Here is a 16,179-nt window from a genome sequence, read left to right as displayed (position 1 = left end):
CATCATTGCAGATGTCTCCTGGGTCCCCTGCAGCCCCATCCTTACATGCAGGTTATCTGTGATCTCTCCTAGGAACTCCAGACTGGGTCTTCCTTGCACACGCCCATTGCTCTGCTGTGGTGTCGCTTCCTTCTCGCCTCACGCTGACACCACTGAGATGAGCCAACGCCCAGAAGAAGGAAACAGGGTCAGCAAAGAAGACAGCTGCAGTGGGAACTGGCTCATCCTGCCATGTCTGACCCTCACGGCTCCCTGGGCTCCAATGGACTGGAGCTCCAATGTCACCCACCACCTTGCAAGCCCCAAAGTTTATAGGGGTCAATGCCCCCAGCAGCTCTTCCCATCCATGGGGATGTTTACCCCCAGCCATGAGTCCACTGCCCCCCCCCCCCCCCATCAACAACCCTCAACTTTGTCCTCCTTTCTCTACTTGCAGCCCCTCCATACTTGGATCAGTGTCACCAGTGACTCAGAAGATGATTGATAAATCATAGAATCCCAGAAGGATTTGGGTTGGAAGGGACCTTAAAGCCCATTTCATTCCACGCCTGCCATGGGTAGGGACACTTTCCACTATCCCAGGCTGCTCCAAGCCGCGTCCAACCTGGTCTTGGACGCTTCCAGGGATGGGGCAGCCACAGCTGCTCTGGGCAACCACCCTCGCATGGAAGAATTCCTCTCTAATACCCAATCCAAACCTACTCTCTTTCAGTTTGAAGCCATAAATCACATCTCCCACTCATTTCCTTTTAAAGTTGCCAAGTTCTGCCCTGGAGACTTCAAAAATGGGGAGCTGAGGCTTCACACGAAGCACAGTGCCAAAACACATTCAGCGTCTGCCCTCGGGTGCCTTCCTCCCTCCCAAAAGCATAGTGAGACCCTTGTGAATCTCCAAACATTTGCCTTAGGTGATCCTTCCACTGCCCCATCACTTTAATTTAATGAGGAATCACTTTAATTATCTGCTTTTGCTTGCCCCTTGAATTGAGACAGCAGAGCCTGGCAATGCCAAGTGTGGTGCTCAGCTCAGTGCCCAGCCCATAACCACCACCCAGGAGCTTCCCACACCTTCTCCTGAGCTTTATATCCCTGTGAACCTGGACAAGGGAGTAGGAGGCTGCGTGGATGCTCCAGTACAGGCACACACACCTCAGCATCTCCCACAAGTCCTAAATGTGAGCAGTTTTGTTGCAGATACGTAGCAAAAGGGGAACAAACTCGCCTGAAGTAAAACCACTGGATGTAATAGGTTGGGAAATGCCACAGCACGTGTTTTCCCTGCACCAGACCAGGTCCTACAAGGCCAGCCCCTGGCTGCAGCCCCCTCAGCAGTGCTGGGGCTGTGGGGGGAATGTGGGTGCTGTGCCTGCCTCTGGCTAATAAGCAGCAGTCAAGGTACTTATAGGAAATATGCAACATACATCCAGCCTGGGGACACTTTCTAGCCCTGAGCTTGTTCCTATTTAAGTGCTGTGTGGTTGCAGGGGGAGGTCAGAGCAGAGCAGGCAATGCTGGCTCACAGCACTGCTGCCTCCTCCTAGTGCTCCCACAGGTTTGACTGCTTGCTTTGGCACCAGAGGCCATTTCCCAGCTCTCTCCCCCCACCCCAGCTACCGAGACCCCATCCAACTCCTCATGTCCCAAACAGCTTCTTCCCAGAAAGGCCACAGAGCCATGTGCTGCGGGTTTGCAGAGGGGCCAAGAGCTGGTCTCCCTCCCAGCAGACCCAGCAGGATCGGGGTGCCCAGTTCAGTCCAAGGGAAAAATGTTGGAGCAAATAGGTGTCCAAATGACAGCTAAAAATGACATGGTAAATTCCCTGCCTGGCATCCCCTCATATGCACCAGTGCCAGTATGAAACCCCATGGGTGAACCTTTAGGGCTGGAGCCCCTCTGCTCTGGACCCAGGCTGGAATACCTTGGGATGTTCACTTGGAGAAGAGAAGGCTCTAGGGAGACCTTAGAGCCCCTTCCTCTGCCTAAAGGGCTGGAGAAGGACTTTGGACAAAGGCCTGGAGTGACAGAAGAAGGGGGAATGTCTTCCCACTACCAGAGGGCAGGGATAGATGGGATATTGGGAAGAAATTCTTCCCTGTGAGCGTGGTGAGGCCCTGCCACTTGTTGCCCAGAGAAGCTGTGTCTGCCCCATTCCTGGAAGTGTCCAAGGCCAGGCTGGGTAGAGCTTGGAGCAACCTGGTCGAGTGGAAGATGTCACTGCCCATGGCAAGGAGTGTAGTGAGAGGGTCTTTAAGGTTCCTTTCAACCCAAACCATTCTAGGATTCTCTGCTATGCAAGTTCAAGCATTCCTTGTGCTCTTTTAGCAGTCCCTGCTCCTGCATCCAACGCCTCTCCAGTACCTGTGGCTGCTCCTGCACAGGTGATACTCACACAATAGCCCCATAACTTTGCCTGGCTGAGAGAACCTGGCAAGCTGCCTACCCCCTGGGTAGAAGGGTCAGAAGGGCCTGGGGAGCCGGCAGGGCTGGAGCAGGGATCTCTGCTGTGACCAGGGTGGAGCCCGATGTGGAAAAAACCCGGCACATAAAGGAAACTGTGTTTCATGTGTTATTGCTGCCTGTCTAAGATGACTGAGGAGGGCATAGCAGGCATGATTCCATGCAAAAGGCTGCAGAATCCCTTCCTGACATATAAATATTTCATTTTCCTCATTTTCCTTGTGTGGAAATAAACACCACTGTCTGGAGCACTGCCAGCATACCCTTAGGCTCACCCAGCCCAAGGAGAAGTGTTGCACTGTCCTGCTCCAGCCAGACCCAACACCGGGGCTGGAGGGGCACTAAGAGCATGAAACCCAGCTCTGGGTGTGGGAAACATGCCTGTGCCTACTGGAAGCATTGGGAAAACGGATGGGAGGGACTTGGAATAAGCAGAGATGACAAGAAGCAGCTCCATCGGGAGCTTTTTTGGCAGCAGGGGATGCCCCCTGTGCTGAGAGCCACTGGTTCTCCATGGCATGGGGAGCATCCCCCATGTGTAATTCCACAGGGGAATGGGCTGGGCGTGGATGGCTGTGTGTACCATTCTGTTCCCTGCCTCCTCTGGCCCTATGAGCAGGATCTTGCACATAGGGATGAAGGCAGGAAGAGGGGTGCCTGAAGGGCTCTGCACCCCAGTGATGCCCCTGCTAGAGTTCATCAGGGCAGAGGGAAGGGCAGCCCCAGGATTTCCATGTTGTTCCAGGAAAACAGGGGGTTTAATGTGGGAGGGAAATCTCTGCTCTCAAATGCAAATCACAGGAGCATACACAATACCATTGACACTGGCAGAGGGGCATATGGGACACCCAAACACACGGAATTGGTTCTGAGAGACACGAAACAGACCAAATTTCCTCCTTTTCCAGCAATTCAGCAGCTGTCACTCACTGCAAGGTCAGCCTAGCCCAGCACCGGACACCCTAGTCCTCATACCCCCACCCCACTCCCCTGCCCCGCCCCTGGCACATCCTCCTGCTAGACACATATTACGCCGGGAGGTGACAGGCTTGGGTGGAGTGACAGAGGGACGAGGCTCCCGGGACACAAAAGCCACGGGACTCAGAGTGGCTTCGGTGATGGTTGGCTAAGCCAGGCACCAGCCCGAGGACTGTGGGAACTGCACCCAGTAGTGCTTCTTCTGCGAAGAAAATCCTTCGTGCTCCGATGATGTTCAGGGAATCAGGACTTTTTTTTTTTTTTAATTTATTTCTGATCAAATAAAGAAAAAGGTGCAAGAAATGTGCTGTATGATATTATCAGAAACAACCCAGAGAGCCCTGAGCACAGCTTAACCACCACGACCAGTTCCTCTGCTGTACCCTGGTGAGGCAGAGAAACAAATCCATGTGGGGACAATCGGTGGGAATTTCCAAATGCTGCTTTTTTCTGGAAGAGCATATTGAACCTAAACACAGGACCAGGAACATCTGCAGGGGAGAAGCAAACATCCAGGTCCTGAAACACTCAGGCTGTGGGACCAGCTGGGGATTGCTGTGGAAGGAGCTGAGCACCATCTTTAACCTCCAGGGCTGGGAAAGATAGAAATACCCATGGGAAGAAGCAGAAGACCTCAGCCATGGCTACACACCCTGTTCATGAGATGCTTGCTATTTCCCCAAGCAGATATCACAGAACTTCCTGCCGCAGCTGGAAATAAAGTATCTCTTGGAGGTGCTGGGAATGGGTACCCAAAATTTGCTTATTATCCAATGAAAAGGCCTGACAGACTTCCCTCCTCTGATAGAAATCCATAGTTCTTAGCATTCCCACCATGTGAAAAATGTATTTTTCCTGCTGATGGGAAGAGAAGTTGGATTGCAACTACTCCCATAGTTAGGGAATGCTGCAGAAAAAGAGGGAAAAGGGTTAAAATGATAAAAGATCTAACAGGGACACTGGCTAATTGTCTTTTCCATGTGATGGCTGATTAGAAAAAAGATTGGTTCAGATTTGATCCCAGATCTATTTTTTTCCTGGCACATTCCCAGCCCACAGAGATGCTGGTGCACACACATGGCACTTTGGAGGCTGATAGACAAGGGGCAGCAGGGACCCAAAGTGGTTCTGTGCTAAAAAAACTCTCAGAGGGGAGATTGCAGCTAGGGTGTGCCCCACAATGGTATCCATGTATTAAGGGATTAATGGGAAAGTCTAGATGTGACACAGTTAATTATACCCTACTCCTATGGGAGAGAGAAGCCGACCCCAGGATGCTGTGGATGCTGTGCCAGGACAGCTCTGTCCACATGCCCCTGCCCCAGCATAGCACCACAGTGAAAATCCCAGATAATAATGAGCTGGAAACCACAGGTTTTGTCCAACAATTTCTCATCTTTTCTCTGGTTTATTTGCGTCTGTGCTGCTGCCAAAGCTTTGCTTCCCTCCCTGCAGGCAGAAATTGCTGGATATTTAGTCTGAGTTCTTTGCTCACCACTCAGAAGCTTTGGCTGGTACCTGATTGCTCCTCCATTCCCCCCCCCCCCCCCCCCCCCCAAGACACTACTAATTCCTCAGGGAGGCCTCATGCCAAACCAGCTGTGTTGAGGGGTGAAATCTGGGGGTTACAGAAAACACAGGGAGGGATGACAGACCCCATTTGCTGGAAAAATAATCCCAAGGGGGCTCAGTGGCTGGTGTGAGGACACTGGAAATAAGGCAAAGGAGAAAAGAGGATTCAGTGTGAATGGAAAAAATGTGGATGGTTCCCAGTTCTGTGCCTGTGGCAATGGGACTCTTCAAATTTGGACATTTCAGCTAAAAAAATAAAAAATCTGGAATGCAGGAGCAGAGAGCAGCCCTATTTCTAGCTGCGACTCCTCCCTGTGTGCTTGGCCTCCAAGATGAACTCAGAAACTCAAGGCACTTCTTTCCGAGCTATAAAAAGAGCTGGAGTGGGACTGTGAGAGCCAGGAAGACAAACAAGGGAGCAGTTTGCCCTCCTGTTGAGGACATGGGTAAAGCCAGGAGAGGGTCTTGCTCAACCCACGTTCTGAGGCGCCCTCAAGGAAGGAAAGTTGTGGCGCACGGCAGAAATTCCAGGCTGGATCCCACCCATGAAAATGTTGTCTGTGCTGTGTCCCAAGGCACTCCACCACCTCTCAACCCTCCTGTGTGAGGAGAAGGTCTAGGACTGGCCCCATTCATCACCCTAACACAATTCTGGATTCCTTGTGCTTGGGAAGGATCAAAGGTACCATGGTGATCAGGGACAGTGCATGGAGTGTCCTCTGGGACCACAAGGTGGAAGGAGCTCCACCAAAACGCAGCTCCCCTTTCCCCAGACTGCTGAACGGGTTAACAGCCTCAGCTGACACCTGCTCCATGAATCCCAGCAGGACAGGATGACCTATGTGACTTTGGGGTGATCATAAAATTCAGCAAACTCAGGAATACCCACCTTTGCCCTCTCCAGACAAGAATTTACCTCTGCAGAAGCAGCTAAACCTTGCAGACTGTTGGAACATTTCATTCCCATTAGTGAAGTGCACAAAACATTCCTGGCTGGAAAAACACCATCATGTCACTGACTAGGAACAGCACCACCAGAAGAGATGAGTTCTTCAATTGCTTCACTGACTTAGTGCATAAGAAGCATCTCTTCTGGCACAGCCATTCCCAGCCTACACTGACTTCTTCAACACCCAGAAAGTCAAAGTCTTCCTCTGCCACTACTTCAGCATTCCCTTAAGACCTCAGAAGATGTCCTCACACTAGTAACTGGTGCTGTGGGACTTTCCTCCTGAGCAGTTCCAAGGGCTGCTGTCCATATGTAGCAACCTAAAGCTGGCACACTTGGTATCCATGGTTCAGGATGAGAGGGACAACAGATGGCACAAGAGGGAATTGCCTCAAGCTGAACCAGAGGAGGTTCAGGTTGGACATCAGAAGGAATTTCTTCACGGAAAGCATTGTCCAGCATTGGAAAGGGCTTCCCAGAGTGGTGGTGGAGTACCCATCCCTGGAGGTGTCTAAGGAATGACTGGACATGGCATGCAGAGCTCTGGGCTTGGTGACAAAATGGGAATCAGTCACAGGCTGTACTCGATGACCTTGGAGGTGTTTCCCAATCCAAAGGATTCTGTGATGCCCATGGATCAGCAAGGTGAGGGCCAGCACCAGTGTGACCTGCTGCCAAGCCCATGGAGATGCCAGAGTGCCAATCCATGCTTTATTCAGTGGGAGGCAGTGGTTGCATTTAGTTCATTTAGAGGTGAGATGCAGAGGTTGTGGATGAACTTGACTCCACCAGGATCCGGCTGGGAATCTAAAGGTCATATCTGGCTTGTACAGAAGATGCCAATTGCTCTTTTCAGCAGTTAAAAAGAGTCTTCCTGTGCCCAGGTGCCTGATCCTGGAGAAAGATGTCTCTGCCCACAGGAGGGGATTGGGATCCTCCAGCCTAACCCAAATATTTTAGAACACTCTCTTAGCACATGGAGCTGCCTTTTTTAACTGCAGAATCTCAGTCCCTTCTTTGGTGGGACACTTCTCCAGATTGCCAAGCCTCACACCAGTGGAGAGCATGTCCTAAGGGTTGGTTGTGGTTGTGGTTGGTGTTGTGTGATGATGATGGGATCAGCTCTGTATCTGCTGCAGAATCGGACCCTGGCCACGGCTTCCAACAACATCTTTAGGCCAACATAGGGTGTCAGTCCCAGCCATAGGCTGGACTGGGAATGTCCATCAGCTTTGTCCTGGAGCCTATGCCCTCCAAAGTGCTCGACACTCACTCACCAATCCCCTTCTGCCCCTTGGTTGTGAAAGTTTGGTGCTCCAACAAAAAGGTGCCTTTGTTCCCACCAATGCAGAAAGTTCCAGGCTGGGAACATTGTGGACTGAGGAATCAGGCAGCTCTAGAGTTGCTCTAGCTGTATCCACCTCATAGGGAGGTTGCTAAGCTGGTTTGATGGTTTGGCCATGAAACTCAGGCTCAAAGGGACCTAGGGTTGCCCCAATGTGCCATATTCAAGTCTTGAGGTGAAGAAGATCCGTTGCTGCTTGGCAGTGGAGCTGTGAGCTTGCTGAGCTGTGGCTACTTTATTCTGAGACTTCCATAATTTTAGATACTATTTTTACCTAATCTGATTGGTAGCCAGCTTTGTGTGTGATATAAGGGTCTCTTTGAGCCAGGTCTTACAAGCTCTTGGAGATCTATATCACACCCGAGATAGCTCAGCTACTTCAGATGGCATAAAATTAGGAGGATAGCTCCTGTGGCAGTGTTGGAAACATAAAAGTTTTAATAAAAAGCAAAATAACAAAACTCTTTACAAAAAAAACCAAACAAACAAACCAAACCAAACTAAACTAAGACAAAAAGCTCTCACTCCTAATAAAACACCTCACAAAAACAATTATTTCTTTTTGTTCTCTTCTTTTTCTAATAAATTACTTAAGTGAGACTTTTTAGTTTCTGTCCAATTAACTATCCTTAAGTTTGAAGTAAAGACCCTAAAGTCTTATGAAGTATCTTTTTACCTAATTAAAAAGAAAAACTTTTAATTTTTTTCCTTTTTTAAAAAACAAAAAATAATTTTATCACTCCATCAACAAAAACCACATTCCTACATGTGTGATGTCACTAAATCCCAGTTTAACACTATCAGCCTGTGCCCTTCCCCGGTAGGTGTTTAGTCCTCTTGTGCCAAGTGCATGCCATGCAGGAAAGAGGAAACTTCCATTAGAGAAAGGGATCCTTTGGGAGAAGTGGCTTCTTTTGCCAGGGCCAGCCTGGAGACTTGCTGCTTATTGTTACCATTTGTCTCTTTTATTGGAATAAAAGACGGATGTGAGCAGCTCAGCACTCTCAAGAGGGCCTGTAGCATCGTGCTTTATTTGAATTAGTGGATGCTGGTTGGAAAATAAGTTTTTCCATGCTCTCATGGAAGTGAACAAGAATACAGGGTTTTGTATGTGCAAACTGTGTTGCAAGATGCTTGTGCCACAACCTCAGGGAGACCTAGGAATTGCCCCCTCTCCTCCTAAGAGCCCAGAAAACAGGGGATGGCATCAGTGGGGAGGCCTCAGCAGTCATGGCCCACTAGGCCTAAAGAGCACAAGGAAAGCTTGAACTCACATAGCACAGAATACTGGAGTGGTTTGCGTTGGAAAGGACCTTAAAGATAACCCAGTTCTACCCCCTGCCATGGGCAGGGACACCTTCCACTAGAAGGAAGACCAGAGTGCTCCAAGCCCCATCCAACCTGGCCTTAAGACACTTCCAGGGATGGGGCAGACACAGCTTCTCTGGGCAACCTGTACCAAGGCCTCATCACCCTCACAGCCAGGAATTCTTCCCAGCATCCCATATCTACCCACTCTCTGTCAATCTGAAGCCATTCCCCTTTGTCCTGACACTCCTGCCCCCTCTCCAAAGTCTCTCTCCAGCTCTCCTGGAGCCCCTTTGGCACTGGAGGAGCTCTAATATCTCCTCAGAGCCTTCTTTTCTCCTGGTGAACGACCTCATCTGGCTCAGCCTGTCTCCAGAACAGAGGGGCTCCAGGCCCCAGTACATCTTTGTGGTGTCCTCTGGACTCGCTCCAACAGCTTGAATTTAATTCCTGGAATTGTCCAAAGCTAGGCTGGACAGGGCTTGGAGCAGCCTGGTCTCTCTCTTAGAGCACCTGGTCTAGGAAGGTGTCCCTGCCCATGGCAGGAAGTTGAACAAGCTAAACTTTAAAAGTGTCTCTCAAACCAACCCTCTCGGTGAGTCCATAATAAACTATTCAGTGTCTGTGTATGCCTTTGAGAGAATAATTCACCTTTCTGCTGTGGACTGGGATAATTTACTCTGCCCTGTGATTAGCCCAGAACAGCACACCATGTATAATTAGTCCAGCCGTGGGCTGGACTTGCACATCCGGGCTAAAACACCGGCTGTGCTGCCTATTTCTGCTGTCACCCAGGGAACAGGCTGTCCCCAGGAAGTTTTCTTATTTGGTGACTGCAAAATAAATCAGCCAAGCTGGTGGCAGGGATGAGGGCCAGGATCCCGCCCTTCCTCTAGCCCTCAGGCTGCTGTATGACTCCTGGCTGCTGACCCTCTGTCCCAGGTTCAGAGGGTAAAGAGCCAGCAGTGGGTGATGGGACGAGGATGGGCACAGAACCCAGGTGCTGGGGCTTGTGCTGCAGTGCCATGTGCCAGACAGTGCTGGAGCAAGCGATGCTCATCCTGGCCGCATGTCACGTACATGGGATGATGCAATGGACTGCAATGGGCACCTTCTCCCTGTCCTTGGATTCTCAGTCTTTCAGCCAAAATTGTCCCTCCTGCAGCTCCAGCCCCTGTCCAGAGGTTTTTTCTTCTGGGAGAGCAAAGCTGGGATGAGCCATCCCCTCCTCAAGACAGACGCCCACATCCCACATGCCTTTCCCGACTGTTTTTGCTGGACTTGGGTCACGGGCAGGAACAGCAGAGGGGACCACACTCAGTCCAGAGTCCTCTGATGGGGAATTTAGTGAAAACTCTGCTTTCCTGGCTGTTTCTCCTCAGCTCTGCAGATGGATGGAGTTAAACTGGATAAATTTCAGAGGGCAAGAAACCCCCTGCACGCCTATCACAGGACATCCTTGGTGGGGAAGTACATACTGAGTGAGAGGGAAAGGGGTTTTTGGGGCAGCAACATCCCCCAGCATCCCTGTCTTCCCACTCAGCCTCTGGTGTAATTCAGGGCAAGGTTCCCCCTTGCCACTTGGTGGTCCAAAACCACCATGTTTTCCTAGCTACAGAAGCTCCTGGACTCGGTGGCAGTACTTCCAGCACCAAACCTATTCATCCTCCTGAGGTTTAGCTGCTTCTGGAGTCGATCCCCACATTAAAAAACTCAGATATTTCTGTATCTAAAATAGATATTTCTATGTCTAAAAAAACTCCTAAACCCCTCCATCCCTGCATGCACTAACGAGAAAAGCAGCCCCGTATCTGGTACAAGGCAAACTATTTTCTTTCCCTGGGGATGGAAATAAGTTTCTAAGAGGGACTCTCTGAAAAGAGATGAGATGACTCATTACCTCACTGCTGAAGCTGCGTTCAATCCCCAGCACCTCTAGTTCCTAGTAAAAGCCAAAAGCATGGGGGTTCACACAGCACCAAACCCAGGAGCTCCTTTTCCTGGAGATGAAAGGGCCATGAATGAATCCCCTGTACCACCTACTCCCCCAGGATGGGCTCAGCTGCCATCAGCCCTCACTCCCCACAGCCAGGAGCTATTTTTTCCTGTTCCTGCTAGTGTCAATGTTTCTTTAAATATCTGTTCAGAAAGGCTGTATATATATAGCCCCACTCTGGTGCTTTGAAAGGAGCCTCATTTCCTGTGTAAGAACTGAATTTCTTGGCAAAGCTGCTGGTGGTTGCAGCATCTGAACCACAAAAATTGGGGTTTTTTCAGTAGTAAATGGTATTTCCTTTGTAACCGTGAGTTGGATCGAGCTGGGTCTGATCTGAAATCAGCTGGGTTGCTGTGTTTGGAAGACACAGGACCATATTCCCACTTATAAGAATGATAGGAGAAAAGGATTAATTGCATTAATGGGGCTGTGATGGCGGCCCAGAGGCATGGCGGCACAGCCCATGGTAGGAACAGGATGGGCACAAAGCTGCTTTTAACCTGCATTTGGCTGTGAAAAAGTTGGGTTCACATATCAAAAGGCTTTATTAACTGACACTGAGGGAGAAAAAAAATCCATTTCATTTGCACCTAATACTTTTTCTTCTGCACCATCTCTCTGTACCTGGTTTTAGGGAAGGCTCCTCCAGCAGCAAGGCAGGAAGCAAAACAGCTTTGCAGCCCCTGAGGGATGGTTCATGGATACTAAGGACATTAATACCTTCCTGAGGAGATGTGGCATCAGCTGCATTCAGAGTTCTGCATCTCCCTGACATGAAAATGCCACACCTTCCCACTGGGAAATCCTTAGCAGGAGGGTCTGATATCCCCAGCACCACCCTGGGGACTCTGATGGTAGGAGTGGAGACATAGCCAGCAATCACCTGCTGCAAATATGTCTTTGCAGGATAATTTCTGAATCATAAATTGCTTTTATTGTCGCACACATTCCTAAGGACCCAGTGTGTAAATGTGCCAGAGGTAGTGGCAGCTGTGAGCAGTCCAAGTGGTCCCCGTTCCCCTTTGCTACTCTTTGAATTTCCCAGAAAAAAAAAAAACAACAAAACCAACCAAACAAACAACAAAACAAACAAACAAACAAACAAAAAAAAACCACCAAAAAAACAAAAAAACAAACCTGCAGCCAAAGAACCTAAAATGTAAGATGTTTAGATTTTCTGCAGGAATTCTAAAGAAGGGTCTCCTCCCAACCCTCACCCTTGTCAGGATGGACTACTCTTGGAATTGTCCCTATGGCAGGGACCATGCTGGACATGCAGCCTCATTGGCTGGTATAAAGCCCCAGCAGCCATGAGCTCTGGGAAACAAACATGGAATTTCTGTAGCTCCTCCACAGCCCCCGGCACTCTCTCCACCTCATGTCCTCATCCCTGGGGCACAGCATGGACTCAGGACAGGGCTGCAGTGGTGTGGGACACGATAGCTCCTGATGGAGCACAGCTGGGCACTGGAGCAGTGCTCAGGATGGGAGACACAAAGAATTATTTGGTGACTTTGCAGGCAAGGAGATGACAACACACTACCACAATATGCTGCTTCCCTTCCACCCAAAACCCACAGGGCAGGGGCAAGGACAAAAGATCAGGGCATGTCCTGCTGCAACTTCAAGGGCACTTCCCTCAATTTTGATGCCTGAGCATTTTTGCCCCATCCAGTGATGGGTTTACAAAAAGAGGGAACAGGTTGGTGCAGGAAGAGCTGAGCTGTATAAGGATCTTTCCACACCTCCATCCTTCCAGGAGTCAGCTGCTGTTTTGCTTGGGAATATCATGTACCACCTCTGGGAGTTTGCGGTTGCACCTGCACTGATGCCCTGCTGGCCATATCCATGCTGGGAATGAAGGGAAATATCCCATGGCAGTCCAAAACATGAGTGAAGGAGCAGGAGAACCTGGGACATCACCCCTGGACCATCATCCCTGCCCTGCTGAAGTCCTGTGGCCTTACAACTCTGATTTCACCCTCAACACTTTGGCTCATCTGATTGTTGAACATCCAGTCTTTGCCAACTAGCCAAGCACGGAAGGAATTTCAGTCCTTGGCTCCATCATGGCACAAGGATGTCTGCTGTGGACAATTACAGCGTGGAAAGAGGAAGAAGGAGGGAATGTCCCAAGGAGGGAAGATCTCAAGCACTACCCTAAACAAAGAAGACCTTCCCTGCAGAGCTCCAGCTCCAGGACATACCCCTTAATCCAACCAGGAGGACTCGGAGGGGATGCAAACATCAGACACAATGTGAAACACAAACATTTATCTTAAATATGGCAGAATTTTCACTTTCGGTGTTTTTTTATCCTCTGTTGGTGACCTTTGCTGTGCCCAAAGATTTGTGCCGAGGTTTAGGTGATGAATACTGAATCACCACCAGCAAAGGGGGAATAGTCATTGCAACACTCATACCCTATGGCAGGGCTGCACCCAGCTAATCCTGATAGCAGCAGAACTGGAGGATTTGGTGTTCCTGTTGCTAAACTTCCTATGGAAACTATCAGCATTAACAGAAAAGGAAGATAGGAGTCCTTGGCTGTGTCTTGTTCTCCCTGAGCTGCTCTTGCCCAGCAGACAGCAGGGACAGCGTGAAAGGAACACCATGTCTGGGCATGTCCTCAGGTTTCCCACATTTGCATTCCCCGGAAAATTGAGATACTTAAACAACTGTAGGAGCAGAAGAGAGGCCACCAGACATTTATTCCTGTTTGTCTGCAAGCCAACAGATGGAAGTTGTCAGAGTAGAGTCGCTGTGCAATGTAATGACCACCATGGAAGGGTCCCACCACCATGGAAGCTTTCCACCACCATGGAACCATTCCAGCACCAGTTTACCACCACCACAGAAACATCCTACCACCACAGGAATATCCCTCCACCAGACCTCCCCACTACTAGGGTGTCCTACCACAACCACAGCTTCGTAGGGTGTTCTTGTTCTTCCAGACTGAGCTCAGACCACAAAAACCGGATGCTTTCAACCCAAGCAGATGTTCCTCAGGCTCCCCAAAGACCCATTTGGACACACTTTCTGCCTGTTTGGGGTCTTTTAGCCCAAAATAGGCTTTGTGACGCATGTGCTGCTGCCCTGAGACAGCCAGGATTGGAGGGGAGGGAAGGAGTCTATACATGCTGAAAACACAAGGAAATTTTTCATTTTAAAGCCATTTAACAGATGAAAGTTTTCTTAAAAGAAGTCACTTTCAAAAAGAAAAACCCCAAACCCACAAAGTTTATCTAAAAAAAAAAAAAAAAAAAAACCTCAGAAAGAAGAAGTTGGACAAAAACTGTATGACCAAGACCTAAGGGGTGCCTGGCAAGTTCTCTAAACTGGAGAGAGAGAATTATGAAAAAAAAAAAAAGAAAAGAAAAAGAAAAAGAGGGGGAAAAAAGAGTTAGAAAGGGAATTGCATGGAGCTGAAGCACAGAAGAAGGAAAAGCTAGAAAAGGCCATGCTGTGTCATTAGTCTGGAAATCAGATGAGGAAGATGAAATCCAGCTCGTAGCGATATGGAGAGTGGCACTGCTCCACGCCCTCTCCACTCAGTCCTTCCCAGGAAACCACGAGTTCAGGGGGAGCCTGAGAGAGCTCCAGGCCCATGGGGCTGTTGCTGACACAGGGAGCCAGAAGGTTCCAGGAGCAAACCAGTTCCATTCCTACCTTTAGCAGTATGAGTAAATAATTGATGTCTGAGGTAACCTGAGCAGGAAGGTGAGCAGAGCCCTGCACATGAACCTGCATCCAACTTCACAGCCTGGTGGGTTTTCTTCCTGCAAAACCCCCTCAGAGATGATCCTTGGTGTTTATTTCCATCCCTAAGCCATCGCCCACGTGTTGTTCCCACTCTGGGCTCATCTAAGTCTGCTCCCACTGGTCCTACTTCTACCCTTGCTTCAGCCTCGGTTTCCCTTCCTCTCCTGCAGTAGGTCTGGACAGCTCTGCTTCACTGGTACTTTCCATCCCTGGACATGGAGCAGGGCCAAGCTGTCCCCAGCTCTCTCTGCTGCCATCCCTCTTTCTTTCACTTCCCCCACGCCTTGTCCAGGCATATCCCCAGCTGCTCCAAGCACATCCTATCCTCAAATCACCAGCTTTTTCCACCAAAGCACCCCTGCTGCCCCTCCAGCTTGGCTACCATCTTTCCTCTGTGCACGACACCAATCCATCACCTAAAACCTGAGTGAAGGGCCCCATCCAGATACTCTGGATGCTGCTGAGGAGCAAATTCTGTCTGCTTTTCAACATAGCGGTGCCTCTGCCCAGGAGCCACCTGCAGGGACAGAAGCTGTCCACACCTGGGGTCCCTCAGCAACACCAGAGCAGAAGCCAGTGGGGTGACTGACTCAACTGGCCAAAGAGCCACTCCATGTGCCCTCCAGCCAGTGAAGACACAGGCTATGTGTGCTCAGGATGGTTCCAAGGACAGGGTGGCACTGTCCTGGGCATGATGCCCGCCTGTGGCTAGGCTTGGAGACCCGGCAGTCAGGGCAGCGGGTGAATGTTCCCTAGCCCCATTGGTGGGGAGGCCAGGCTGAGCAGACACTGCTGGGCTGGGGCACCCCGGGTGCCACTGCACCCTGATGTCCCTGGGTGTTCCTCTAAGGCCAGGATTCAGCCCCAGCCACGGGACCAGGAGGGTCCCCATCCCTGCCCCCGCATTGAGACCAACTGCCCTCCTGGGTGGGTGGGTGGGGCCAGTCCCGCCCCGCCAATCTCCACCTACCTGGCCAGCCCTGCCCACCGGCTCCAGCCCAGCTCCAGCCCAGCTCGCCAGGGCCGCCGGCGCCCACCTTCCAAGCTCCGCCCCTTGTGCCAACACCAACCTGCTGGGCAACCGGAGCTGTCCCCGCCCCCGGCTCACCTGGCTGACCGCGCCCACCAAATAACCCTCGCCCACTCTGGATAACCGCACCCGCTCGGCACGCTCCAGGTACCCGGCGGGCCGTTCCCATCGCACCGCGCCCCAGCGTGGCCCCGCCCCCGCAGCCGGCACCTTCCCTTCCTCGCCGTTCGCATCCCCCGCCCCGCCCTGTCCCGCCCGCACCTGGGCGCGCTCGAAGCTCTCCCGCTCCGCCTCCAGGCCGCCGCCGCCCGCCCGCCGGCTCAGCACCTTGGGCAGCGGGTTGGACACCTGCTTCATAGTGCTGCTCACGCGGTCCATGGCTGCCCCGGGCCCGCCACCGCCCCGGCCCCGCCGAACCGCGCAGCGCCGCCGCCGCGCGGGCCCCGCGCCATTGGCCCGCCTTCCTGCCACTCACGGCGGCGCACGCCCCGCGGACACCACCCTTCTACCCTTAGCTCCGCCCGCCGGCCCGACTTCGCGCTCTCATTGGTTTCTGTCGTCGCCCCTGGGGAGGAGCGGCCGGGCGGCCCAGCCCCTGCGCGGCAACCGCCAAGCTCATTGGTTCAGCTGGACGCCATGCAACGCTAGCTCCCGTCCCCCAAGAGTCCCCTGCCCATTGCCCCGCCTTAAGGGGCCGCGCCCTTAAGCACCGCCCACCCAAGCTCTGCGGCCACGCCTTCGCGCAGTTTCCTGCTGTAATTGGCCCGCGACCCTGCCGC

The 16,179-nt window shown here is 51.4% G+C and overlaps 1 protein-coding gene across 4 annotated transcripts in view; it reads right to left on the bottom strand.

Annotated features, from left to right (window-relative positions):
- HIP1 (huntingtin interacting protein 1) overlaps positions 1-15,865 on the bottom strand; it is a 44,964-nt gene extending 29,099 nt beyond the window's left edge. For all 4 annotated transcript variants that reach the window (XM_038157725.1, XM_038157724.1, XM_038157726.1 and 1 more), the window contains exon 1: positions 15,662-15,865. In XM_038157725.1, the coding sequence (XP_038013653.1) occupies positions 15,662-15,778 (117 nt within the window). In that variant the 5' untranslated portion in view covers positions 15,779-15,865. The remainder of the gene's footprint in view (positions 1-15,661) is intronic.
- Between the last annotated feature and the right edge of the window lie 314 nt (positions 15,866-16,179).

This window comes from Motacilla alba, chromosome 19 (assembly GCF_015832195.1).
Source record: "Motacilla alba alba isolate MOTALB_02 chromosome 19, Motacilla_alba_V1.0_pri, whole genome shotgun sequence".
Taxonomy (NCBI): Eukaryota; Metazoa; Chordata; class Aves; order Passeriformes; family Motacillidae; genus Motacilla; species Motacilla alba.
The sequence above is the reverse complement of the archived record's forward strand: the minus strand, read 5'-3'. Positions and strand labels throughout refer to the sequence as shown.